This window comes from Rhinolophus sinicus, linkage group LG18, assembly GCF_036562045.2.
Source record: "Rhinolophus sinicus isolate RSC01 linkage group LG18, ASM3656204v1, whole genome shotgun sequence".
In the NCBI taxonomy this organism is placed as follows: domain Eukaryota; kingdom Metazoa; phylum Chordata; class Mammalia; order Chiroptera; family Rhinolophidae; genus Rhinolophus; species Rhinolophus sinicus.
In genome coordinates, this window is record NC_133767.1 from 12,262,638 (window position 1) to 12,289,292 (window position 26,655).

Consider the following 26,655-nt stretch of genomic DNA (forward strand, 5'->3'; position numbering starts at 1 on the left):
AAAACACATATCACATACAATTGACCATTTTGACCATTTTAAAGGGTGCAATTCCATGGCATGAAGTACATTCACAATGTTGGTGAGCCTCTATCCATTCCCAGAACTGTTTCATCACGTAAAACGTGCCGTCTTCTGATACTCCAAGTATTTTGATCCTCAGCGGAGCTGGGGCAGAGAATTATCAATGTGGACTTTGTTCGACCGCAGATAAAAAAGGGAGAAAACGGGAGCGGGCCCGTGAACTCTGCAATGTGTGCGTGGGAGGCACACGCGGCATGAAGGGGTTTGGGGTGCTGGGGCTGCTGCTGCCGGTCCTGCTGAGCTGGGCCAGCAGCCACCCCGTCCCCGGGAGGAAGGGCTTCAACAAGCTGCTGCTGATCTCCTTTGATGGCTTCCGCTGGAACTACGACCAGGATGTGGACACCCCCAACATGGACCGCCTGGCCCGGGAGGGCGTGAAGGCCAAGTACCTCACCCCACCCTTCGTGACAATGACGTCCCCATCCCACTTCACCACCATCTCAGGTAAGCTATGCTCCGGGAGGCTGGTGAAAGCCCCTGGCCTCTGTCATTCCCTGAGACACACTGCATTCTGGGTCAGCTCTGGGGAGACCGGAGCAGCTCAGGTGGCTGGTTTCTCCTGGAAGAAACACTGACTTAGAATTCCCTGGGATCTCAGGGCTATTCCTAGAATCCCGTGGGTCACAGACAGAATCGGGACCGGGACTGTGGCCTCCTAAGGGATCTCCCTGCTCCCCAGGCCCACCCGCCCTCCACGCGTCCTTTCATAGGGTGGGTGGTAATCTTTTGTAAAAGGAAATCATTCAAAAGAATTTTATATAAATAATAGAACCTTAACGATGAAAGCACTCAATTAAATCAAGTAACTCCCTGCTAAACACTGGTGAGTTGGAGGGACAATGACGCTCTTCAAAGAGAATACAAACTCTGTCCTCCTGTGGCCCAGAAGGTCCCCACGGCCTGGCCCGATCTGCTCTCTCCTGGCCTCGCCATCTCTCTTCCCCTCAAGTGTTCTCCTCCTGATCACAAAAGCCTCCCACCTGTGCCTCCACTCAGCCCCCGCCTCCCGCCTCAGGGCCCTTGCTCATGCTGGTCCCCCCAGCTCACTTCAAGTGCGTAGTCCACCAGGGCAGACAGACCTTAGACAAGCAAATACGCTAACAGATCTCAGGACAACTCAGAGGCACCAAGAAGAAAGAGAGTTTCTCCAGAAAGTGGCCAGAGTGAGTTGGTTTGAAATGGAGAGGCGGGGAAGGGGCGAGATGGGCAGCTGAGCTGCGAGTGAGAGAGACCTCAAGCAACAAGAGGCAGAGGGAACAGCATGTGTGAGGTCTCTGTGAAAGGAAGGAACAGGGTTGTTCCAGAATCCCAGGGCAAAGGACTCCACTATAATAACAATTGCTTCCGTTTCTCCGACACGGACACTGTGCTTTGCCTTCATTATCTCTCATAAGATACTGCAAAGCAGTGTTGTCCCCATTCCACAGACAAGAAAACTAAGGCTCAGAAAGGCTGACCAGTAAGTGGGCAGCCAGGCCCGGAACCAGGAATTGGTTCTGCCCAGTTCTGAGCCAAGGATCCTCAGAGCCCTGTCACGGGGTGGGAAGAGGTGGCTGGCAGCCCAAGGTTCACCCCTATCCTGAGAGCCACTCCCTAGGGGTCCAAAGAACCTCTGAAATGACACACACACTGCTGGTGCCTTTTCTCCGGGAGAGGGTTTCATGGCTTCCATCAGCCTCTCAAAGGCGCTGGAGTCAGAAAACTTAAAAAATAAAGCTGAACAACCACTCAGAGGGAGATTTGCTGAGAGAGATTTTCCTACATGTAAACTCTATGAGAGGCGAGTCATTTGGGAACTATTAGCGCCAGGAAGCAGGAACTAAACAGCCCTTTTCTGGAGAAAGCAAAAGCCAGTTCCCTGAGGCTTTAACTCCGTAACACTCAAAAGACCTCCCACGGGCAGATGCTGGATCCCTGGACACCGAGAACGCAATGGGCACAAAATATTATAAGGCTCGCCCACATTTTATTTATTCTCAGAAGGGTTTTGATGAGAAGATATAAACAGTGAAAGCCAATTTTAAAAATTACAAAATCACCCCAATTCCTCTCCTACGTTCACTGTCAGCGGGGAATGGAAAGGGAACAGCTCCAGTGGAGGATAATTTTGCAACTTCCAACACCATCACGAACCACAAACTTTCTTATTTGGTAATTCCACTTGTAGGACTTTATCCTCCTGATACATTATTGGTGTGGTGGAAAGAATGTATGCACAAAGTTACTTGTTGCACTGGTGTTTGTAACTGCAAAAGAAGATACCCATCCAGAGGGGAGTGGCTAAATCTATCTACGCACAGAATGGCCTACTCTGTCACCTTTACAAGAAAGCCGGGAAGGCCTTGGTGCCTGATAGGAACTTATCTCCAAGGTGGATGAAGTGAGACAAAAGTGAGATGCAAAGAATGTGTGTAGCATACATATATATATATATATATGTGCATATATGTATGTGTGTGTGTGCATACAATTGCTTCTAGATGCATAGAGGACTTCTGAACACATAAACAAGGACTTGGGAACACCGGAAAAGGGCGGGGTGGGAGGGAGACTTTGCACTGTACACCCTCTGTACCTTTCAGATCTTGGACCATGTGAACGTATTGAAAAAAAAAAAAAAAGTGTTATAACACAAAATAATCTTTTTAATCCACCCACTGTGGAAAAATCATGTCCCTATGTCCCTCTCATTTATAAGCAGATTTATTGAGCAGGTGAACATTCAGTTTCAACTTTAAAACAGGTCTCTCTACTGACATTTGGGACCAGCTCACTGTCTGTGGGGGGGGTTGTCCTGCCTACGACGGGATGTTGAGCAGCCTCCACCCCCCAGATGTCAGACGCACCCCCTCCGCTCATGGTGAACAACCAAAAATGTCTCCAGATATTGCCCAATGCCCCCCGGGGAAAAGCCACTGCCATCAGTGCTTTGAGCACAGGACCTGGCTTATGAAAACGCCCCGCTGGGACCACACTCCTTCCACTCTCATAACAGTGGCATGAAGTCAGGACAGTTATCCTTTACAGGTGAGACAGCTGAGGCTTGAGGGACACACAAATCTCCCCCGGGGCAGAATCAGAATTCGGACTCAGCCCTGATTGGTTCCAGACACGCTCCTCAATCGCTACCGCCCTCCGAAATCTTTGCCGTAGTTAAGTAACCATTCAAAACCCCTCTAAACATTGCCCATCCTCTGAGCTCCCAGGCAATGGGGATATATCCTGAATATGTCGTATTAATAAGGAAAAGGCCGCCTGGACCCAGAAAACCACTGGTATTCGTCTTCCTGAGCTGGGCTCAAGCCGACCTCTGTCTGACTCCCATGTAGAAAAGAATCATCCATAATAGAAAAAATAATGGATAAAAACTGGTGCTGCCAGCACCACAGACCTCATCAGATCTCAGAGGGTAGGACTGACACAGACTATGAGAAAAGTGGCTCTCGGGGCCCAGTGAGTAATTAACTGGTGTTCTTACGAACCCCTCTGGGCGATTTCACACGGGACAAGGTGATGATGGGGAGCGTGGGCCAACGGCTTCACATCTCAGCTGCGAAGTCGGATGGCACGGCTCTGACAAGGGCTCAGGACCGAGGAGCCACGTGGCTGCCCCTCCGAGCATCTAGACAGAGTCCCAGCAACCGGGGCCAAGTGGTCCCAGCAGAGGGCAAAGCCAGAAAGGCCGTGCAGCAGGCACAGGGCCCGTGAGTGAGCCCTCCTAAGTGCAGCGGACTTGGCTGCCGGGTCAGAGCCCTGGGCCTCCCGGGGCATGTCCACGTCTGGGCAGCAGGATCTCCTTGTGCCTGGGAGCTATCAGGTGTGCAGATATCTCCGCCCTCCCCACCATCCCACCCTCAGCCAGGATCACATAACCCCCATCAGCTTTCCCTGCTGCTGGTGCGGGGAGCCTTCCCAGAGATCTTTTAACTGGCGCCTGCTGTATGCATTCTTTCATTCAAAGGTTATTGTTTGAGCATCTCCATTGGGCCAGACAGAGGGGACGGTGGCAACTAAACACTTATGTCCAGGGTCTTGCCATCTTTCCAGGGCTTGTCCCACAACACGGACTCACGTCCCCTCTGCTCCCAGATCCCATACACCTTTGGGGGGAGGTGTTGCTTCTGTTTCTCTAGTTTCACCAGGGAGGAGAACAAAGAGCCCCTTTCCTGGGGATCCTTCCGCCTCTTTGCTTCCTCTCTCTAACAGCTCGGGGCATCAGACAGGAGAACTTTGTTCTTACTCACCTGTGTCCCCCCAAACCCTTCTCTGCACCTACGCTCCCCTATGGCTCCCATAAGGAGCTGAGCTTGTGACCCTCCAAAGCCAGAGGAGTGTCTGCTTTCTCCACTTTCGCCCGTGGCATCCCTTCCTTGAAGCACAGAGGACAGAAGTCCTGGCTGTTCGAGAAAAAGCCTCCGGGACAGAGGATTTTTTTTTTTTAATTGGATATTTCATCAAAATATACCACCTTACATCTTTCCACTCAAAAAAATGTTCGCATCCATACAAAGAGTGTGTGTGTTTCCGCCAAGTATCTGCCACCCAGCACCGCCTGCCAGATGGGGAAGTGGGACCTCTGTTTAGGATCAAGGTCCCCAAGTCCTCGCTGTGGGGCTATAGTCTCCCTCCAGCTCCCCGAGGCTGGGCCCTGGGCAGGTCTGTGTGTTCGTCAAGCCTCTCCCCTCACTGGAGGGGCCATGACTTCCTCCAGGATAGTTCTCTTCTCCCCACCTGGCTCCATCCTCCCCACCCATCCACCCCCTCACACACAAAAGGGGGGGCTTGGCCACAGCACCTGGAAGCTCCTTAAGATAGAAAGATGCATTCATTTTCTATGGCTGCGTAACTGATTAGCACACACTTCGAACAATCTCTCAGTTTCCATAGGTCAGGAGTCTGAACGTGACTGAGTTTGGTCCTCTGCTCAGGGTCTCACAAGGTGGCCATCAAGGTGTCGGCTGGGCTGGGGTCCTCGCCCAAGCTCCCGTGGTTATTGGAGGAAGTAATTTCCCTGCAGCTGAGTGCTCATGGCAGCTTCCTTCTTCGAGGCCAGCGGGGGAGTGTCTGCCTCCTCTAGACCCGCTTCCGACTGCTCGCCTGACTAGGCCAGGCCCATCTTGGATAATCTCCCTTCTGAGTAACTCAAAGCGAAACTATTAGGGGGCCTCAGTTACAACTGCAAAATCCCTTCCGCTTTCCCATGTTCTATTGGTTAGAAGCAAGCCCAGGTCCCACCCACGCGCAAGGAGACAGAATTAAACAAGATGTGTATATTGGGGGGGCAGGTATCTTGGGGATCGTCTTAGAATTCTGCCTACCACAAATAAGTCCTTGATGGGGCTCTGGATAACCCGGGGGTGAGCATTAGCCTTTGTTTAAAGGCACCAGGTAGCAGGAGATGGTGCCCCGGAGTGGAGCTCCAGAAAACCCCCAGAATTGGGGTCGAACGTCAGAGCCCCAGGGGCCGATGCAAGAGGAGGAAAGAGCAGCCATGGGAGTTGGACTCCCCACATCAGTGTGAGGCTCTTTCTGTAACGTAGGCGGAAATGATGAGGATGAGAAGGATGGTTTTGAAGAAGAGGAAGAAACAGGAGAAAGAGAAGGAAAGGAAGGAGGAGAAAGAATATTATTATCTCAAACTCCTCATGTGCATTTCCCAAGGCAGCCATAACAGAATCCCGCAACCTGCACGGCTTAAAACAACAGGATTTACTGCCTCACAGGCCTGGAGGCCAGAAGTTGGAAATCCAGGTGCTGACAGAGCCACGCTCCACCTGAAGCCTTCTTTGTCTCTTCCTAGCTTCCTGTGGTTCCCTGGCAATCTTGGGGTCCCTTGGCCTGTAGACCCATCACTCTAATCCTCCATTCAATCCATGGTCTTCTCCTTGTGTCTCTGTCTTTGCATCTTCTTCCAAGGACACCAGTCATTTGGATTAGGGACCCACCCTACTCCCGTATAATCTCATCTCCGCACAGGAAACATCTCCTATTTGCAAATGAGGTCACATTCGGAGGTCCACACGGCCCCATCCCACACAACGGATAGCTTCAAGTATGACCACTTCCAGGTCCTCAAATGATGTCATCAGAATAATCGGTCTATCTCTCTCCTTCTCTATTTCTCTTTCCTAAGAGGGACCAAAAAATTCCAAGAATTTTGGTGCTGGGTATTCTCATTGGGCCAGTTTGCTTTTCATAACCAGTTGCGTGGCCAAGGGGGATGGAATGATGCTGAACACCCAAGCTGGGACCACATGCCCACCCTGAGGTTAGGGTGGAGGGGTGGCGAGCCCCACACAAACTATATGGGCTGCAAGTGGTGGGCTGGTGGGCGCCCAGAGGAAAATCAGAGACTGTTATAAGAGGGCGGAGCGATGGAAGGACTGGCAGAAACCACAGAGTCCCGTCACGCCAGCCTGGGGGTCTGTAGTCCAGTGACCCAGTACTCAATCCCAAGACATCACAACTCCATCCACGGGGCTGCCCACAGAGCATGGACTCCCTGAGGACTCAGTGACCACACAAGCAAAGGGCCACCTCCCAGAAGCCGATGGCGATTCCCCTCAGATCTCACCGAAATGAAAAGCCATTCTCTGAGGGTCAGCAGCTCATTCTGCGAACACCTGAAAACACCTGATTCCCTCTCTCCCTCCAGAAGCCTGCACTTACTGCTCCATCGCTGGTAATGACAATGAACATTTCTGCAATCTCAGTTTTTATTGCAAAATGACTGAGGATCAGTAAGAATAATTTATGCCACTGAAATGAAAGAAATCCCGCCAAGCAAATGGTGGGCAGATAGGAAGTCTGATGGTGGCAGCATATATTTTCTCCCCCAAAGGAACTGACTGAAATTAAAAAGTGATCACATGTTTCAGACAAAAGCTATCAAAAGCATAAGCCATAATATCATAATTTGACAATTTTAGATCTAGTCAAATGGACATGGCCCCGGGGTGCAGAGGAGACGCTCCCTAACTAGATGATGGCCAAGGATAATAAAAGTAAGGTCCTCTTTGCTTAATATTTTCTCCTTCCCTGATGGTAGCTTCAGTCCCCTACTGGCCAGAAATTAACTCTCTCCCAGTTCCAGAACCCCACCCCCAGGGCAACCCCAAAACTGGAACAACCACTTACAGCCATGTAGATTGTGTAGAACACAATTCTGCGGAGGGCGGGAGGGGCCCATGAATACCATGTGGGTGGCGCCCCCTGGAGGTGTGCAGGGCACAACTTGCACAAACGATCAGTCACTTACATTCTATCCCGAAAGCAACCTATGGGAGGTAAAAGTTGTCAGCGGTCATCAGTGCACCTCACCTTTGACAGGAGACAGACAGGAGCAAAGGAAGAGACAGGCCAAACGTACTGGGATGAGCGTTAGGACAAAATCAGAATTTCTCAACCGTGGCGTGATCGACTTTTCGGGCCAGATCATGCTTTGTCTCAGGGGGCGCCATCCTGTGCATTGTAGAGCGTTTGCTGCATCCCCGGCCTCTACTCACTAGATGCCAGCAGCATCCCTCCCCAGCTGTGACAACCAAAATTGGCTCCAGACATTGCCAAATGTTCCTTGGGGGGCAAAATCACCCCTTGGTTGAGAACACCCCGGACTACATGAAGAATATGCAAACCACATGTAAATCAGAGCGCCGGAGGTCACGCATGTGACACTCTAGCCAGTGGGGGGGGAAAGTCTGAAAGAGGTAAGGGAGGGAAGGAAAGAGAAAGGAAATGAAATTCCTGCTGGCCGTAACAATATGAGCCCAGCAGATGCTGGAAACCTAGTAAGAAGATGCTGTAAAGCTTAATCAGCTCCCATCCTACTGCCCCAGCAACAGCTCTCTGTTGAAAAGGAAGTCAACAAAGCCCCAAACACAGGCAAACAGAGCAAAGAAAACCACAGAGACAAAAATAGATGTCCCCACCCCCGACGCCAGTCATTTCCACAAAGGGAGAAAAAAGGGATTCGTGAAAAAAAAAAAAAAAGGAAAATAAGGAAGGCTGGGAAACCAGGATATCGCTGAACTTTTCATTATGGAAAAGTCTGCAGGAAAAACAGAGAAGATTGCGCAGTGAACCACCGTGTACCCAGCACTAAGCTGCAAGAATGTGTCTGCATTTGGCCAGTCTTGTTTCACTGTCCCCACCCAACACCCTTTCCTTCCTTTCTTCCTTCTTTCCTTCCTGGAATCTTTTAAAGCAAATTCCAGACATCATGTTGTTGCATCCATAATACATCAGTATGTATTTCTAACCTAAGGGTTTGGTTTGGTTTTTACATAACCTCCCTGCCGCGTTCAACAGATTTAACACGCAGAAAGTAGAATTCTGGCAGGTGGAGGAAAGATCTAATTGTCACCTCAGAGTTTTCCCGACTCGCACTAGTCAAAGGTGAACATGTGTACGAACCACTTGGGGATCTGGGGAAACGTGGATGCTGGTTCAGCAGGTCTGGGCTGAGCCTGAGAATCTGCATTTCTACCAAACTCCCAGGTGACACTGATGCTAAGGGTTCATGCATCACACAAGAGGAAGGGTCAACCCAAAACACCGCAGCAACCAAGCAAAACATGATGACTGCTCTGGATTCCAAGGCCTTGAGGGAGAACAGTTTCCTGTGGCTGCTGTCACAAAGTACCATAAGCCAGTGGCTTAAAGCAACAAAGTGTCTAGAGGCCAGGAGTCCAAACTCCAGGTGCCACCAGGGCCGTGCTCCCTCCAGCGGTCCCAGGGGAGAGTTCTCCTTTGCCTACTCTGGCGGCTGCCAGCACTCCTGGGATTGTGGCAGCATCACTCCAGCCTCTGCGTCCCTGGTCACATTACCTCCTCCTGTCTGTGTCCTCCCTACTTCCTCCTCTTAGGACACTTGTCTTTGGATTTCGAGCCCACACAGATAATCCAGAATGATCTCCTCTCAAGATCCTTAACTTCATGACGTCTGCAAAGACCATTTCTAAATAAGGCAACATTCACAGTATATGGGTGCATCTTTGGCAGGGAGAGGGGCACCATTCAACCCACTACGATAAGAGTTAAAAACGCTGTGAGAAAAACAATGCAGAAGAGAGGACAGATTCTGCTTCTGTGACAGGGTCAGTAAGTCAGGCCAAGGGAGGAAGAACAGTGTGGCAGGAAGGTTCCCAGATGGAGCGCAAGGGCAGCCGTCTGCTTCCAGCTCCTTAAAAAAAGAGCGTTTCTGTTTCTGACAGCAGATTAAAGGAAGAGGTGGGGGGTGAGAAAGCCCATTCTCCCTCGGCCTACTTCCTAAGGAATCCTGTCTCTGCCTGAGGGTCATTCTCAAGTCTTGTTCAAGGATAAAATGATTTATTAATGGCCATAATTAAAAAGCAATGTCAAAAAGAAGCAGCGTCAGCATTTCTCATTTGCATTTGCACAGGAGCAGGAGCAGCTTCATAAAATCGGCACGCCAGGGTTTTATTTTCACGGTCTGGAAAAGGGTTCCCATTATCAGGTGCTGGGGTTGAGTCAAGCCTCGTTTCTATAGCAGGAGTTGATAAGGTGTTGCGTTTCAGTTGGTGCCCTGGGGGACCTGTTTTCATTTCAGTCGCTTTGTTTTGGGTCCAGTGGATTATCAATGGGGTGCAGACTGAACGTGGTTTTGAGCCCCAGTAAGGGCCACCAGTGTCTTGGCTGTACATCCGAATGAGCTTCTGAGTTGACTTAAAGTGATAGGTCGACTTGCTTTGGCAGCTGCTCTTCCTTGCTAATTTCCTACTAGCTGGTTAATAAGACATTTTCTTCTCTGATTGTGGGAATGGGAAGTTAAAGAAGCACTGGACCTCACAAATCGGAAGGAAAGTGAAGATATGTTTATAGCTTATATGGTAGGAATTAGTGAGTGACACATAGTAGGTCCTCAAATTACTGGTTACATAAGTGAATGCATGAAAGTGTATCTATGCCCAAATGGACTATTTGCAAATATATATTGCGCCACCTGAAAATTATTAGTAGGTAGGAACAGAGCAAATGTTTGGGGGGGGGGGTGCTCTTACTGAGTTACTAAATTGTAGCATGGTTTATTTTAATCCCACTAGTGTTTTTTTCCAAATTGACTTTGGATTAAATCAAGTTCTGCTTCCTACCTGTTCAGGTCCTACCTGGCCATCTACAAATGGGGCAGAGTCGGGGGAGTTTGTTCAATGAAAGTCAATAAACCCTTGTTGACTGCCTCCTAAGAGTAAAGCCCTATGCTTTGTGCCACGGAGACACCAAAAGAAATGAGGCACAGCCCTACTCTCAGCCCTGTCAGGGAACAACGGTTGTAAGGAACAGAAATCCACCCATGCTAGCTGACGGAAAAAGACTGCACACAAGGCTCTCACAGGCAAACTCACGCATACGGGAACCAAATTAGACACCATTGGGGAATGGAAAAGTCCTCTTTCTGGCTCTCAGACGCCCTGGGGTCTTTCTTATCAGCCCCATGGGCGTTCTTATCTCTGATTCTCTTACTTGTAACCATCTTCCTCTTTGCACTCATGGGCCCCCCCTGGAAGACAGCCCCACCAGCTGCTTAGCTACTGTGTCTCTCGATTCAAGTCTTGAGAGAGAAAGAGAGAGAGAACTGGGTTTCTCACCAACCAATGAAATAGAGGGAGGAGACATCACATGGTACAAACGTGGTGCCTAGACCTGCATTTCAGCAGGGCGTCTGAGTAGGTGGATTCTAAGAAAAGGTACCTACCTGTAAGCTCTGCAGGGACTCAGAACATGATCTTCCTATTTCTAATTCTCTCGCTCTCCCCTGCCCCCTAAATTGTAAAAACCATGAGACAATCTAGGAGAGCACTTGGCTCAAAATATTTGAGAAAGGGAGGGAGAAAGGACCAGTTGGACCCAACTCTGGCCTTCACAATTTGAAAAAAAATAAAAATCGGATGAAAAAAAAAAAAAAAAAAAGCTGACTCTATCTGGGCTCGATCCTAGACCTGAAATGCTCTGCTGGGTGAATTGACCACCACCTTGCCACTGATGATACGGTGTAGGAGTCACTGCTGCACTCTGATGAAAGCGTAAGCAAGCAGCAGCAGGAGCATCAAGCAGCAGCAGAGCTCATCCTACTTCCTGTCCAACTTAAATTATTACCACCACCACACCACACAATGACATGATGGATGATGACTCATGATGACAGAAGAGAGAGAGAAGGAGGAAGAGAGGGCCCTGGGTTGTTTTACAAGAGAGAGAGAGAGAGAGAGAGAGAGAGAGAGAGAGAGAGAGAGAGAGAGAGAGAGGAGATGAGAGGTGTCCTGCCTCTAAGTCCCCCCCTCCTTATACAGCCCCCTAGTGCAGTGAGGCAGCACCCTGCTGACTGCATTGAAACCAGCTCCTTTACAGCTTCTAGAACTCCCAGCCAGGTCCCTGGTTGTCTCCAGAGTAGAAAATGCAATTAAAAAAAAACCATGAATGCTGCTGCCTGCTGCTGTTCTTCCTTTTTTCCTCTCCTTCTCCTTCCTTCTTCTTTCACATTCCAGCCCTAGCCCAGGAGCAAGAAGAAGAAGCAGCAGCAGCAGCAGAAGGGAATCAAAGGGGTGTGGGACACTGGGCTGTGGTCATAGGTGGGTCCTAGCCGCTGGTTGGATTTAGAATGGGCATGGAAGTGGCATGATGGAAATAAGCCAAACACCACACACACGGTTCCCTTTGTGCAATTACTGGGACCAGCCGTGCCACCGAATGGAAGGGTCATGCTCCCTGAGCTCATTTTAGCTTAGTTGTTTAAAACTTGAGTAATATCACTTTGAGGGAAAATGGATTCCATGGGTGGTTCCCAGGCTAGTCTACTTAACCAAAATAATAACCGAACCGTGGGCCCCAGGGCAAGCGAGCAGCATCCTTAAGGTGTAAGAGGGGAAATCTCTATGTCTATGGCACCCTTTGTTTCTGCCAATCCCTCCTGCCAAGTCCTCCCAGTGGCTCCCCCCCCAAAATTTCCCAGATACCACAGTGATCCAGATTTTGATTGCTACCTGCCCCCCCCCCCCCCCCCCAATCTCTTGGGAGGTCTGCTGTCAACCTGGGTTTTGGAGTCCTGGACAATCTGTTGGAATTAATGTGTGTGTGTTAACAAATAATGTGTGAATGGCTAGCAGTCTCCCAACCAGTGTGCACGGAAACCACTGGAGAGCTTGTTAAAATGCAGGCTCCCACCCCCCCCCCCAGAGGTACAGAATCAGCAAAGGCTAAAATGGGCACCAGGGAATCCGTGTTGGGGGTTTTTTTTTTTAACTTTTATTTATTTTAAGTGTGTTTTCCAGGACCCATCAGCTCCAAGTCAAGTAGTTGTTTCAATCTAGTTGTGGAGGGCGCAGCTCACAGGGGCCCATGGGGATCGAACCAACAAACCTTGTTGTTGTTAGCGTGCTCTAAACAGCTGAGCTAACTGACTATACCCAGAATCTGTGTTTTTACAAGCAACTCAATTGTAATGCTGGTGGTACATAATACCATGGAGAAACACTAGGATAGGTGAAATGGCAGGTGTGGGTAATTCCAGGGTGATTTTCTTTTACATGGGCAGGAAGACAGAACAGAAGCCAGGTATATTGCAGCTTTAAAAAAAAAAAAGGCAAAGTCTAGCTGCTCCCTGGATAAATTATCTCTGGCTTCCATCTCATCTGCTAGGATGTGACATGGCCCAGGCATGGGAAAGCTCAGGCTCTATAACAGGAAGAGTTCTCACTGTAGATTCCAGAAGGCTTCCTTAATTCATTTGTGAAGCTGAAAAGGTTCTTGCCTATTACAGCCTCTACTTACTCGTCCCAGAGTACTCCCACTGGAGGAATGCGCCCCCTGCTCCTGAGAGACAGTGTAGCAGAGAGGTTAAGAACACCAGCTGTACACGTCCCACGTCATCAGACATTGCGAAACGCAAGTCAGAGCCACAACGAGACACCACTTCACACCCACTCAGTTGGCCATAATCAAAAAAAAGAAACTAAAAAGTGATGGCAAGGATGTGGAGAAATTCGAACCCTTGTACATCGCTGGTGGGACTGTAAAATCGTGCAGCCACAGTGGAAAGTAGTTTGGCGGTTCCTCAAAAACTTAAACAGAGTTACCATATGGCCCAGCAATTCTACTCCCAGGTGTGTACCCAAAAGAATTAAAAGCAGAGATTCAAACAGATAGCTATACACAAATTTCATAGCAGCATTACTCACAGTAACCAGAAAAATTGAAATAACCCAAATGTCCATGAGCTGATAAATGGAGAGACAAATTCTGACCTATCCAGATATGGAATATTATTCGACCACACCGGCCTCCCCAGCCCAGAGTACTGGTGCCGGGAAGAGCCCCCACAACATCTGGCTGTGAAAACCAGTGGGGATTCTGACCATCCGGGCGGGACAGACGACAGCAGGAAACCCAGGCGTTCTCTTAAATGGCCCGTGAACAGACTCTCTCGCTCGCAGGCACTCATCTTGGGCTTCAGCGAAGGGACGGTGACTCGTGCTGTCAAACATCTGGAGGGCAGACTCAGTTGTGTTGCTTCGTGTTGAGGGCTGGAGGGCAGTCGACATTTCCCTGTGAGGGTTCCTCCTCCCATGCAGCCAGCAGGTGGCCTCCATCTTTCCTGTGTTGATCCCACCCTCTACACTTGCTGCCAGATCTGAATCTGATTGGCCTGGTGAGCTCTGCAGCTCCGCCCTGCTGACTCACTGAGACCACGCCCCACCCAACTCCCCCAAGACAGGTCTTGGCAGTTCTCTGAGAGCTGCCAGCCCCGCCCACATGTCACTTGTGCTTGGAAAACTATGGGAGTCCATGAGCCCCAGGCGGATGGCAGCTGGCCTCTTTGTGCTCTGAGACTTTTGCTGAGTAGCTCCAGGCTCAGTACTGGCACCAAACCACAGTCTACATTAACCTGTGATCACATCTCTTCCCGCTCTAATTACTCCCTGAGACCCGCCCTCACCCAACTCGTGTACCACGTGAAGCTGAGCCTTAAGGCAACCAGCAGGTGGCAGGTGGCAGCAGGCCTCAGGGTATTCTGGCATTTTGTGGAGCTACCCCAGGCCCGGTACTGGTGGCAAAAGTCCTCATTTCTTAGCGTGGCCTCTCCCACATGCTTCCAGGGTTAACAAGCAGCGAACAACTGCAGATCGCTTTGTAGCTAATACTAGGTAATCCCTGGCTGGTCAGAGGCAGTGGCTGACCTGGGCCTGCACCAGAGCCCCTCCCAAGAAGCCCCAGAACCAACATACTTAGAGGTTGGCTTCAGACCACAGCAGAGCACCACCCAATTAGCCCCGTAAGCAGCACACCCAAAGGGTAGTCTCAACAGGCACCAGAGCCCACTGGGGGAATCCCACTCAGTGGGATAAGCCCCCAATATAGCAGCCCGTAAGCTGTGGATGTGGCCAAACCCCACAGCCAGGCAGCCTGAGGGTAAATCCCACCCATTGATGTGCCAATAGCAATCAAGGCTCAACTATATGTAACAGGAGGGCCCACACAGTCCACATAACGGACACTCCTGGAGCACCCAGAGCAGGTGAACAGGGGGACTGTGCCAGGGCCCCACAGGGTACCTACTATATAATGCCACTCGGCCAAGACTGGCACACATAACAGATCTACCTAATACATAGAAACAAAGAGAGAGGCAGCCAAAATAGGAGACAAAATACATCCCAAATGAAAGAACATAACAAAGCTCCAGAAAAAACTAAACCAAATGGAGGCAAGCAACCTATCACATGAAGAGTTCAAAACAATGGTTATAAGGAAGCATCCTTATAGGAACTTAAATGACAACTTCAACAAAGAGATAACAAGCATAAAAAAGGACATAGAAATCATAAAAAAAGAACCAATTAGAAGTGAAGAGTACAAATACTCAAATGAAGAATGCACTAGAAGAAATTACCAGCCGACTAGATGAAGCAGAGGATCAAATTCACGATTTGGAAGACAAGGTAGCATAAAACACCCAATCGGAACCCCAAAAAGAAAAGAATCCAAAAAATAAGGATGGTTTAAGAGACCCTATTCCAACATCAAACATTCGCATCATAGGGGTACCAGAAGGAGAAGAGAGAAAGCAAGGGATTGAGAAACTATTTGGAGAAATAATGACTGAAAACTTTCCTAACCTGGTGAAGGAAATAGACATACAAGTCCAGGAAGCACAGAGAGTCCCAAACAAGATGAACCCAAACTGGCCCACACCAAGACACACTATAATTAGAATGGCAAAGGTTAAAGACAAAGAGAGAATCATAACAGCAGCAAGAGAAAGGCAAGGAAACTCCCATAAGATTGTCAGCTGATTTCTCAACAGAAACTTCGCAGGCCACAAGGGATTGGTACAAAATATCTAATGTGATGAAAAGCAAGGACCTACAACCAAGATTACTCTACTCAGCAAAGCTATCATTTAGAATTGAAGGACATAGAAGGAATTTCCCAGACAAGAAAAAGCTAAAGGAATTCATCACCCTTAATGAGGGACTTCTTTAAGATAGAAAAAAAAAAAAGAGCAAAATTGTGAACAATAAAATGGCAATAGCTACATATCTATCAACAATTACTTTCAATTACTCCACTCAAAAGACATAGGAGGGCTGAATGGATACGAAAACAAAACCCTTACATACACTGCTTACAAGAGAATCACTTCAGATTGAAAGACACACAGAGACGGAAAGTAGAAGGGATGGAGAAATAGTTCATGAAAGTGGAAACAATTTAAAAAAAAAACTGGGGTAGAAATACTTATACCAGACAAAACAGATTTTAAAACAAAGACTGTAACAAGAGACAAAGAAGGACCCAGTAATCCCACTTCTGGGTATTTATCTGAAGAAACCCAAAACACTACGTAGAGGGTTACGTGTGCATCCGTATGTTCATTGCAGCAGTGTTTACAATAGCCAAGATGTGGAGGCAGCTTGGGTGTTCATCAAGGAATGAATGGATAAAGAGGAGGTTGTACGTATATGCAATGGAATATTGCTCGGCCAGGGAAGGGAATGGGCTCTTGCCATCTGCGGCAGCATGGATGGACCTGGAGGGTATTGTGCTGAGTGGAGTGTCAGACAGAGAAAGACAGAGGCAATGTGATTTCACTTATATGTGAAATCTAAAGAACAAAATTAACAAACAAAAGAGAAACAAACTCAGAGATAGAGAGAACATATGGTTGTCACATGGGAGGGGGGTTGGGGGTGAGTGAGAAAGGGGAAGGGGTTAAGAAGTACAAATTGGTTCTTACACAGTTGTCATGGGGATGTAGGTTATAGCATAAGGAATATAGTCAATAATATTATAATAACTAGGTATGGTGTCATACTGGTACTAGATTTACTGGGGTGATAGATGGGAGAGGGTTGGGGAGCAGGGTGAAAAAGCTGAAGAGATTAAGAAGTACAAACAGGTAATTACAAAATGGTCATGGGGATGTAAAGTAAAGCATAGGAAATATAGTCAATGACACGGTAATAACTGTGTATAGTGCCAGGTGGGTACTAAACTAGTCAGGGGGATCACTTCTTAAATTATACAAATGTCTAACCACTATGCTGTACACCTGAAATTAATATAAAATAATATTGAATGTGCACTGTAATTGAAAATTTTAAAATGGGGGGAAGGTGAAGGGGAATAAGAGGTTCAAATTTCCAGGTATAAAACAAGTAAGTCATAGGGATGTAATGTACAGCACAGGGAATATAGTCAGTGATATCATGACAGCGTGGTACGGTATCAGATGGTTGATGGACTTATCATGGTGATCACTTCTTTAGGTATAAAAATGTTGAATAACTATGGTGTACCCCTGAAACTAATATAATATTTTATGTTAGCTATATTTGAACAAAAGTCTTTAAAAATAAAAAACAAATTGAAAAAAATGTTAACGGTTAAACAAAGAAAAAAATATATATTTTTAAATGTTCATGGTTAACTTTATGTTACATGAATTTTATCTGAATAAAACAACAAAAAAGCACAGGCTGTAATCAAACCTCCCAGGTTCAAAGCCCAGCTCTGCCACGTGACTTGAGCAAACTCTGTGCCTCAATTTCCTGTAACGGGGGAAATCCCTAAAGGGGATTATAATAATACCCACTTGCAGGACTGTTGAAAGGATTACATGAATTAATGTCCCTAAAAGAACTTGGGAGAGGTGTTGGCATGTGGTGTGATGTGCCATGATTTCCTCACACAATCCCTCCCCCTATTACATAGGCAAACCAATGCCAGGAGAATTAGGGGCTAGTTCAAGATCACACAGCAATTTCAGGAGCCAAGTCGGGGTTGGCACCCAGCTCTCGTGGGCTCTAGGTCCCTGCTCTTCTGTCGACCATCTGATTTGATCCCTGACCAGGAATCTTGACACGCCCCAACCCCTGGCAGCAGCACAATGTCTTTCCAGTGACCCACTGTGCGACTGGCTGCCTGTCCTACCCACAAGGTGGAAACAACTGTATAAAGCTTTGCAGAACGACTGTTTTTGCTTCTTCCCAGTTGAAAACCTTGGCCACTCTAAGGGGACTTTACCCACCAGCAGCCTGGTAGCAATTCTGACCCAGCAGAGAGCTTTTCCCATCTCTGTTCCCATGACCATTGGCGTCCTGCCTCGGTTTACCTTGGACATAAGAAAAATCATCACTATCTTATTATAGTCAGTAGGGTCATCCAGAGTCTCTCCTCCCAGGAAGCGGGGGGAGTAGAGGCTCAGCTCTCCCCTGAGACGGACCCCCACACGCACTCCCCTCTGCCCTGCTTCAATGTAAGGTCATAGGGCTTTTTCATATTTGGTTCGACGCCTATGTTTTCGGGAATGATCTAGCGTATTCACATTCCCCAAAATCCACCTTCCACCCTCAAGTAGAGAGAAATAAGTCTACACCCATCTATGTCTAGAGATGCTTCTGGATTCCATTGGTCCCCTCGAGCAGCACAGCCCGTGGGAGTCCTCGGAGAAACCTTGGGAGGTTTGCTGAGAATCGGGCCCACTGGGTGTTCAATAATGAATCAGATCATCACAAGCAGAAGATAAAGAAAGTAATCCCACAGGAAGTACCCAAATCCCAGGCTCTTAGCTTCTGGACACAGAATAACCCACGGAACCCGGCCTCCGTATGCCCTGCCTTTCTTCCTGCTTCATCAGCTTTCATAGCCAACATCAGCTCCCCCCGAGGCTGTGAGGTCTGTTCCAGGGAGCAGATCCAACCTGGCAGGTGTGAGATGTCCTTAGCCCTTCCTTTGTGGCTACCAACACTTGTACTCCAGAGAAACAAGTGAAGCCCCGGGCTGGCCGCCTGGAGTGACCATCCACCAGAAGACCGGGCTACGCAGAAGGGTGTTGGGGGAGGAAGTCTTAGGGCCACATTAATAACCGTGGCAGCATCTGTCCGTAGACTAACCAGTACCTTCCCTCCTGTATCCCCAAGGGCGCTGGATTGAAGATCACGGAGTCATTCACAACATGATGTTTAACACGGAGACGGGCTGGAAGTACTCCTTCAAGACCACCCAGAACAAGACGGAGTGGTGGGACAACGGTGTCCTCCCGCTCTGGATCACAGCCCAGAGACAGGTACTGTCAGAAACCCTGGGCCGGCTTCCGGGGGTGTGGCCTCTCACGCCTAGGCCTGTGCAACGGGGTTAGAAGCTGCGTGACCTTGGGCAAGCGACAGAACCTCTCTAAGCATCTGTTTACATAAATGGGTACTAGGGATCATGGCGGGGGTCTTCATTGATTTGATGTAAGGATTAAACGAGATGCGTGAAAGCCAACGAGCACGGAGGAAATAAATACCTGTTACATTTTCGTGGTTATCTATGGACAAGTGTCCATGAGAGCAGAGCTGGCTTACTCCTGACTGTACCTCCAGGGCTCACCACAGGGTCCGGACCCAGCAGCTCTTTGATAAATATCTGCTTATACTCCTGCCTCAGACTCAGGCATAAAAGCCCTTAGGAAAGAAGCTGACTATTTAATGCATCGTCAGACCCTGAAAAGCTCTGATGAGAACATTTGCTTGAGAGGATTCCAGTAGCCATTCATTAGTGCTTTGAAAAGGCAGAAATCAGAGATGTGTGTTTAACTCCCAGCCCCTAAACCTGTTGCCAGATTTGCATTTTCTTCTCAATGAGCTTCCAAAGTCGTCACTTCAGAATAGGACCTCTTTCGTCTTCCCCAAGACACCAGCCTTTGCTCCCAAGCTGTCCTGGGTGCTGGCATTTTGTCTTTGTGCACCAAGCCCACCCTAGGTGCGTCACGTTGTCAGACCGTGTAATGCAACCACTCAGAACACGGGCTGTGGACTTAGCAGGAGCTCAGCCAACTCCACCCTTCTCCAGCTGCGTGACCTTGGGCAATGACCTCCTCAGAATGAAGATGGTCGAGTCCCTGCTTCATGGGTCATTGGTAGGATTAACTGAGATAAGGCTTGTAAGGTGCTGAGAACTAAATGCTCAAAAATCATCTGTCATGCTTCTCCATGGAGGCTGAATCATTGTAGCACTTCTGCAGCGTGTGTCACTACAGCTCCAGGCCAGAACTGTCCAATGGGACATTCTGGGATGAGGGACGCGTTCAATGGTGCACTGTCCAATATGGAAGTTACTAACTACACACAGTTACTGGGCCTTTGAAATATAGCTAGCGAGACTAAGGAACTGAATTTTAATTGTATTTAATTCCAATTCATTTCCATTTAAATCTAAATACCCCACGTAGCTAGGGGCTACCATATGAGACAATGCAGCAGCTCTAGAAGAATCACAGGGGATGGTCAATGATCCCTTTCAGGTTCATTTTTCCCCTAACTATTGGGCTTTATATCCCTTCCTCGTGTCACATTTTTAAACTCTGAGGCACAGACCACACAAATAAATTCTGCCCTGCCAAGAAAATAACACTGACAACACCTACTATGAGCCAGCCACTGATTTCAGTGCTTTACATATATTAATGTATAACAATTCTGAAGTGGGTGCTATGATTATACCCATTTAACAGATGAGTAAACTGAGGCAGAGAACAGGGCCATAACTTCTCAAAGTCACAAAGCTAGTGAGAGGCAGAACTGGAACTTAATCTCACTCTGGAAATCAGCAACTCTTAACTCTTAACCATGACATACTATTACTTACGCGGCCAAAACAGTCAGCCATGGATTTCACAGTGAATCTTGCATTTGCCTCGCTACTGGCCAGGTCTGGATAGTCTCCCTTCATTCACTATTCAAAACCCACGACCTCTGTGGTCTCTTGCTGTGGTATTTGTCCACTGGCATGAGGCCTCCGGTAGCATTTTCCTTTCCTGTCCTTTCTCTTACTCGTGGTTCTTGTCTCATTGCCAGCTATTTGCAGGACTTTGTTTCCTTCTGCTCAATTCATAATCAGAGTGTTTTTCCCCTTTGCTGAATTCATAAGTGGATGTGCAAAAACGACGAGCTGGTGCCGGGCCAGGTAACTGACAACACGCCACTCATTTGGCAAGTGAATGTCAAAGTGGTGTATTTCGTTCTGCCCCTGGCACTCTGGCCACGGAACAGGGCCATCAGCCAGCTCCCTGGGGGGCTGGCAGAAAAGCTGCAGCAATGAGAGCAAACCCCAGGCCAGCACCCCAGGAACAGCACTGCAGCTGGTCCCAAGGGCCATTCGGGGGCATATTGGCATTGCCAGGCAGGGCTGTGGGAGGGCGGGAACATCCATCCTTCTCCCCAGACTCTTCCAGGTGAGCTTGGTGGAGATGGGTGCATGAACCTGGAATACGACTAAAATGTTTTCCTTCAGGGACACTATGCTGCAGAGTCCATCAGGATATACAGGAATTGACCTGCCTCGGTGGGCAATGCCTAAAAGATGGGGGCCCTGGCCAGCTTGGTGTCTGTTATTCACAGCCCACGAGCATATCCACATTCCAGCAGGTCGTCACTGATGGGCAGGGTATAAACTCAGAGGCTCCATTCAGAGCAGGGTCGGATTGAACAGGATCAAAAGCTAAGGTATTTCACTGAGTTCAGAAGCCCTACTCTCAGGGAAAGGCAAGTAGCCAAGACAGTAAAACCCAGGAAAACCCACAGGCATGCTTTGTCTCTCTCTGGAGAAGGGATAGAACGCATTAAGGAGTGGGATGACAGAGGAAGTGAGATCTTCACGATGCCAAGCGTCTGTGACAGGACCCTAGTAGGCGACTACCAGGAGGGGATTTGGGAAGAGGGTAGGGGAGGCAGCTCCGGTTTTCGAATGTAAGCCAGGTCTCCTAGACAATAACTTCCAAACTCGGAAGAACTGTGAACAAAATGGTGCCAGCATCTGCCTAGAAAAGCATTAATAATAAGATAACGCATCCCAATATTGGCCCAAACATTGTCTTTAAGATGCATCATAAAGGCTCTAAGAATAACAATCTGACCTCTGAAAGAGCTGAGAGGGGGAAAAACAGAACCTTGGACATCTAGCTGCCTTCTGTTCAGTGAATCCCGCTAAGTACTGAGAGCAAGGGAAACACCCTGCACCAACTGTACCTTCTGAATTTCAAATGCAAGGAGTCCATCTCTTTCCACTCAGTCCCTCCCTAGAATGAGTAACTAGCTCTTTTCCCTAAGCCACACAGACTCACCCCCCACCAAAGCACAACCCAATGAGCTATGCACGGGCCTTCCTAAAATGTGTGGCTTATGACATACATTCTGTCACCTAAAGGAAGAGACAAGACAAAATGCAAAACCAAACGGCAACTTTCCCTCCAATGATTGCTTCTGAAGAGGTTGGTGGACGCTGTACAAAACCCAATGGCCAGGATTTGCCCGTAGGAAGTACCAACTCTTGTTTTAAAGAAGCAACTTAAGGGTAATAACCACATTGACGCAACACTACACTAAAGCAGAGTAATGAACCTAATAAAACTAGCGATTTTCCAATTGCTATTGCTACTGGAAACACTGATTATGCTAATTAAAGGGTAGAATAGTAAATACCAACTCTTTTACATCCAATTAAGTCCTCAGATTATTTCTAGGATGTATCTATTGAAAATAGCACTTTTGATTATCATGGGTCCCAAATACAGAGTCAAGTGTGTGTGTGTGTGTGTTGTCACATGTGTGTGTACACATGCCCACACGCCCATTTCTTTCTGGAGCTTATTTCACAGAGCAGCACACATCCTAAAATTCCCATGGGACCAAGTGAGAATAATCATAGTTTCCTAAGACTACCGCTTGGGATATCCTTAAAGAAGGTGTCTGTTGAGAATACAGAACGAGAAAACAATTCAGTTTCAAGTTGGGAACATCTGAGATTTAACGTGCAAACATCATCAGGAGCTCAGCTGGATATGCAAAGCTGCCTAGCTCCCTCAGAATATCAATATCAGCTTCCACTAAATAATAAAATAGCCAAACTACATTCTACAAAATGTTAGACGTCTCATCCTTCTAGTCAATTCCATACTTCAGAGCAAAGTCAATTTATATGTAAGTTAAACAAAGTACCATCGCTGAAACCTGAGAATTATGTCAATTGCCAATCAGAAATGCAATAAATAAATATTAGAGGACGTGGAAGTTAAAGCAACCATAGAAATTCTATTATCAGAAAGGAAAATGTGTTACCTGTGGAGGCTACAAATAAGATGCTAGAATCCAAAAGAGACAGAGTTTCTGTAACTATTTCCATAAGTTAATAAGCAGTGAGAATAGGATGGGTTTTGCACCCACACAAGGAGATATGGCTCATGCATTCATTCAACATGCATTTAATCAGCAGTTAGCACTTACTCTGAACCGGGACTGTCCTAGGTCCCAGGAAGAGTGTAGTCAATAAGATCAATACGGCCCCTGATCTCCTTGAGCGTACATTCTAGAGGAGAGAAACAGACAGTAAATAAGTGAACAAATGAAGATACTTTCAGATTGGACACAGCACTTTAGAGAAAGCAAAACTGGATCATCTAATAGAAAATGAATGCTGGAGGGCAGAAGGGGCAATATTTCACCTCTAGCTATGGATAGCAGAGCTCCTGGAGCCTTCCAAAGTATGTAGCATTAATTAAGGCCAAGTCTTAGGTCAAGTTTACTAAAAGCAGAGCCTGAGGCAGGGATTCCGTGCATGTAATGCACTGAGGGAGAGCTCTCGGGAGATGGAAGTGAGAAAAGCTAACAGGACAGAGGAAAGAGCTAAGGGAAGTGTGGTCCCAGATGGAGACCAGCTTCAGCCTGACCCCTCGGGAGCTCTGGAGCATGAAATGCACCCTGATGTTATCCTACCCAGAGGCCAGAGGGCTGGTCTTTTGTCTTCCCGTCATCAATCGCTGGCCATGGTCAGCTAGGTGTGGAGAAGCAATATGGGACTCTTCCTCAGTGAGGCAGGACTTAGCCACTTAGGTGAGAGTAATGTTCCAGAACATGGGGCAGCTGAGTCATTAGCAGCCACCCTCACAGAAGTGGGTGTAGGTGTATTGGCCAAGTAAGAGGATCTTCCAAAATGCTTTCCTACTTCTCTCTCAAACATACATGGGAAGTTTTGCCGTTACTTTTCGTTATAGTTTTCTGCTCATTTGTTGACCAAATAGCCACAACCCAGGGGCCATTATCCCAAAATCCTCCCAGTTATTTATTCCCCATACAGAATCAACACAGTCACACGACCACCGTGTCTTAGTTCTACTGAAGCCAATGAACTTTAGAGTGTTTTTCAGAACATCCAAATCTTGGACGAGCCAGGAAATATAACAAAACAGCCCTCAAGGTAATAGCTTCGCTGAGACCAAGGAAAGTACTTCCTCCCCAAATAAACAGGCCATTCATTCACTAAACCAAAAATCTACTGAGTACCTACTATGTGCCCATTCCTAGCTGAGGAGCTACTTTATAAAAACAGAACCTACTTAGTGAGATGTGTCCATCTTATTGTGAACTCGTTGGTGAGCATACAGAAAACTATTTTATTTTCCTAACCATTTTACCAACCTTTGTCCAAAACCACCTTTCTGCTGGGAGCAGATCACTTAAGAATAGTTTCATGACTTTGCAGTCACTTGTGTTGTTAAAATAGCCCCATTTCTGAAGGTCAGTCCTGCTCATCTTGTATGCAAGTCCAAGCCCAACTCCCCAGACACCTCCCCTGCCACAGACCCTCCCTGGTGGCCCCAGCAGCCTGGCATCGAAGGAGCATGGCCTGTGGTCTACTCTCTCAGACACACACACCCCTTCCCTAGTTTACCCCCTGGAGACAAAGAGAAGCAAGAGATATCAGGTCAGATTGTATCCCATGACAGATTGTGGGCCAGCCCTGGCTCTTTTCCTGTTGACTATAATTTGTTGTCCTGCCTAGTTGCCTATGGCCTGACACAGAGGTGTGAAGGTCACCAGGCCCCAATGACAAGGGTCTCAGTGTCCAGCAGCAACCCCAGGCCCTGCTGGAGCCTTGCACGACAGCCACATTTCACAGCTGACCCACCCATTCCTCTAATGTAAGAACCCAATGCCCCATGCTGCAGCCATTTCTGGAACCCAGAATCTCATCTTCCCGTTGCAGCCCCCTAGTCAACTTCAGTACCCTGCAGGAGACAAAACCGAGAGGAAATAATCATTGCCCCCTCTTCACCTGACCATGCCACCTTGCCCAATACTCTTTCTCCCTGTCCAGGAAATACATAAGCTCATGAGGAACCTGAGGTGAAAGGCATTTGAGTAACGAGCATCCAAGTCGTAGAGAAAAGATACAACCAGGCAATCCAGCCTCAGAGCACACTTTTAACCGCCATATTGTTCTGCCTCTGGGTAGGTCGTCAGACCCAGTGGTTAAGCAGACATCTACATAGGGGACCAGATGGCAGTCTCCCCTTCTGGCAAACACCCCCAAATTTTATAAACATTAGATATGGAAACAAGAAGGGCAGCGTCTCCCGTCTCCCACAATCCCAGAGGAAGGCCCAAGATTGCCTCTCATTGGCTTTGACATGGGCCCAAGGCTAAACCAATGACAATAGCCAGAGGATGCAGTGTCCTCTGTGACCAGGCTAGAGCTACATCCACCTCTGGAGCCTGATGTGGAGCCAGCCCATCCTGAACCCGACATGGAGCAGCGGCAGAGAGGAGACTCTCCAGGGAAAGTGAGGGGCTCTGAACCAGCAAACAGGGGAGTGGGTGCTGGGCAAACAAACATATTACCTGTCCACTGCACACACTGGGGAAGGCTTGTGGTGGCTTGTTATATCTGGAGGCAAACAGGGCCTACTACGTGCTAACACACAATGCCCAACACTTTATCTTCAAGTTATTGGGCTCAATCCTCACAAAACATCCTGTGAACTTTTTTGGCACTTTACATGTAGAAACACTGAAGCATAAGGGATGAAAGAACTCACTCACCATCACCAACTTAGAAAGTCCCATTTCTCCTCCATTCTAAGGAACTTTTTTCTTTTTTTCCTTTTGCCATCTCTGAATTTGGAGTGCATCTTCCGATCACTGGATTGTTGTGGTCCAATTGGCTGCATCTTCCGTCCTATTAGCCCATAATATAATAGCACACTTTGCAAGTCATGCTGTTTTAGATTCGATGAGATCCCGGTGAAGCCAGGCATGAGACCCAACTCCATCTGACTCCAAAGCCCAAGGGCATGGATGTAAACATGTGGGTCTTTGCTTATTGTGAGAATGGTTATGAAAACTGGCCCTGATGGAATTTTCTTCTTGTGCTTGCAGGGGAGGAAGACGGCGTCATTCCACTATCCCGGGGGAGGCGCTAAGTACAAAGGCGAAGCCGTGCAGAGGTCCCTGGTGGAGTCTTACAGTCACCCAGACAGCAACGAGACGGAGTGGAGGGAGAACATTGATATTGTCATGGACTGGTTCACGAAGGAAAACTTTGACTTTGTGACGCTGTACTATGGAGAGCCAGATAACGTGGGCCACAAATACGGGCCCGAGACGGAAAACAGAAAGGTGATTATTCAGCAAATCGACAGAACCATTGGGTACCTGGTGGAAGCCATCGAGAGGCACAGCTTGACTGAGCATCTTAATGTCATCATCACATCAGACCATGGCATGACCACCATAAAAAAGAAGCCCAATGTCACCGAGATCCTCTTGACCAACTATATCAAGTTCAGAGACTTGGTCAAGTTTCATATTGTGGACTACGGAGGCTTTGGGATGCTCTTGCCCAAACCAGGCCAAAAAGAAGCCCTTTACCAAGCGCTGAAGGACGCACACCCACACCTCCACGTCTACAAGAAAGAGGACTTTCCAGAACGCTTTCATTTTGCTAAGCACGAGCGGGTCCTGCCAATCGTGTTGTACGCTGACCCTGGTTATAACATCAACGCGGTGAGTTGATTCTAAAAGGCATACAGTCATCTTGGATCTGGCAGGCAGCCTCCAGGGAGGAACATTTCTGAAAAACATTGCAACAGAAGCGAATGCACAATGAGTGGTAACCTGATGTTTTCTAAGTGTTCCCCACCCGTACCCCCAATCCTACATCCCACTGAACCACCCCTGCCCCACGTTACCATCATGCAGTAATAATGACAACCATCCCTGGCCAAAGCTAGGTGTCGAGCAG

General features: G+C 47.9%; 1 protein-coding gene across 1 annotated transcript in view; it reads left to right on the plus strand.

Annotated features, from left to right (window-relative positions):
• The first annotated feature begins 238 nt into the window (after positions 1 to 238).
• The window catches only part of LOC109460730 (ectonucleotide pyrophosphatase/phosphodiesterase family member 7), a 31,737-nt gene continuing 5,320 nt past the window's right edge, over positions 239 to 26,655 (plus strand). The window contains exons 1-3 of the mRNA XM_074322674.1: positions 239 to 528; positions 18,519 to 18,664; positions 25,791 to 26,417. Of these exons, the coding sequence (XP_074178775.1) occupies positions 279 to 528; positions 18,519 to 18,664; positions 25,791 to 26,417 (1,023 nt within the window). The 5' untranslated portion in view covers positions 239 to 278. The remainder of the gene's footprint in view (positions 529 to 18,518; positions 18,665 to 25,790; positions 26,418 to 26,655) is intronic.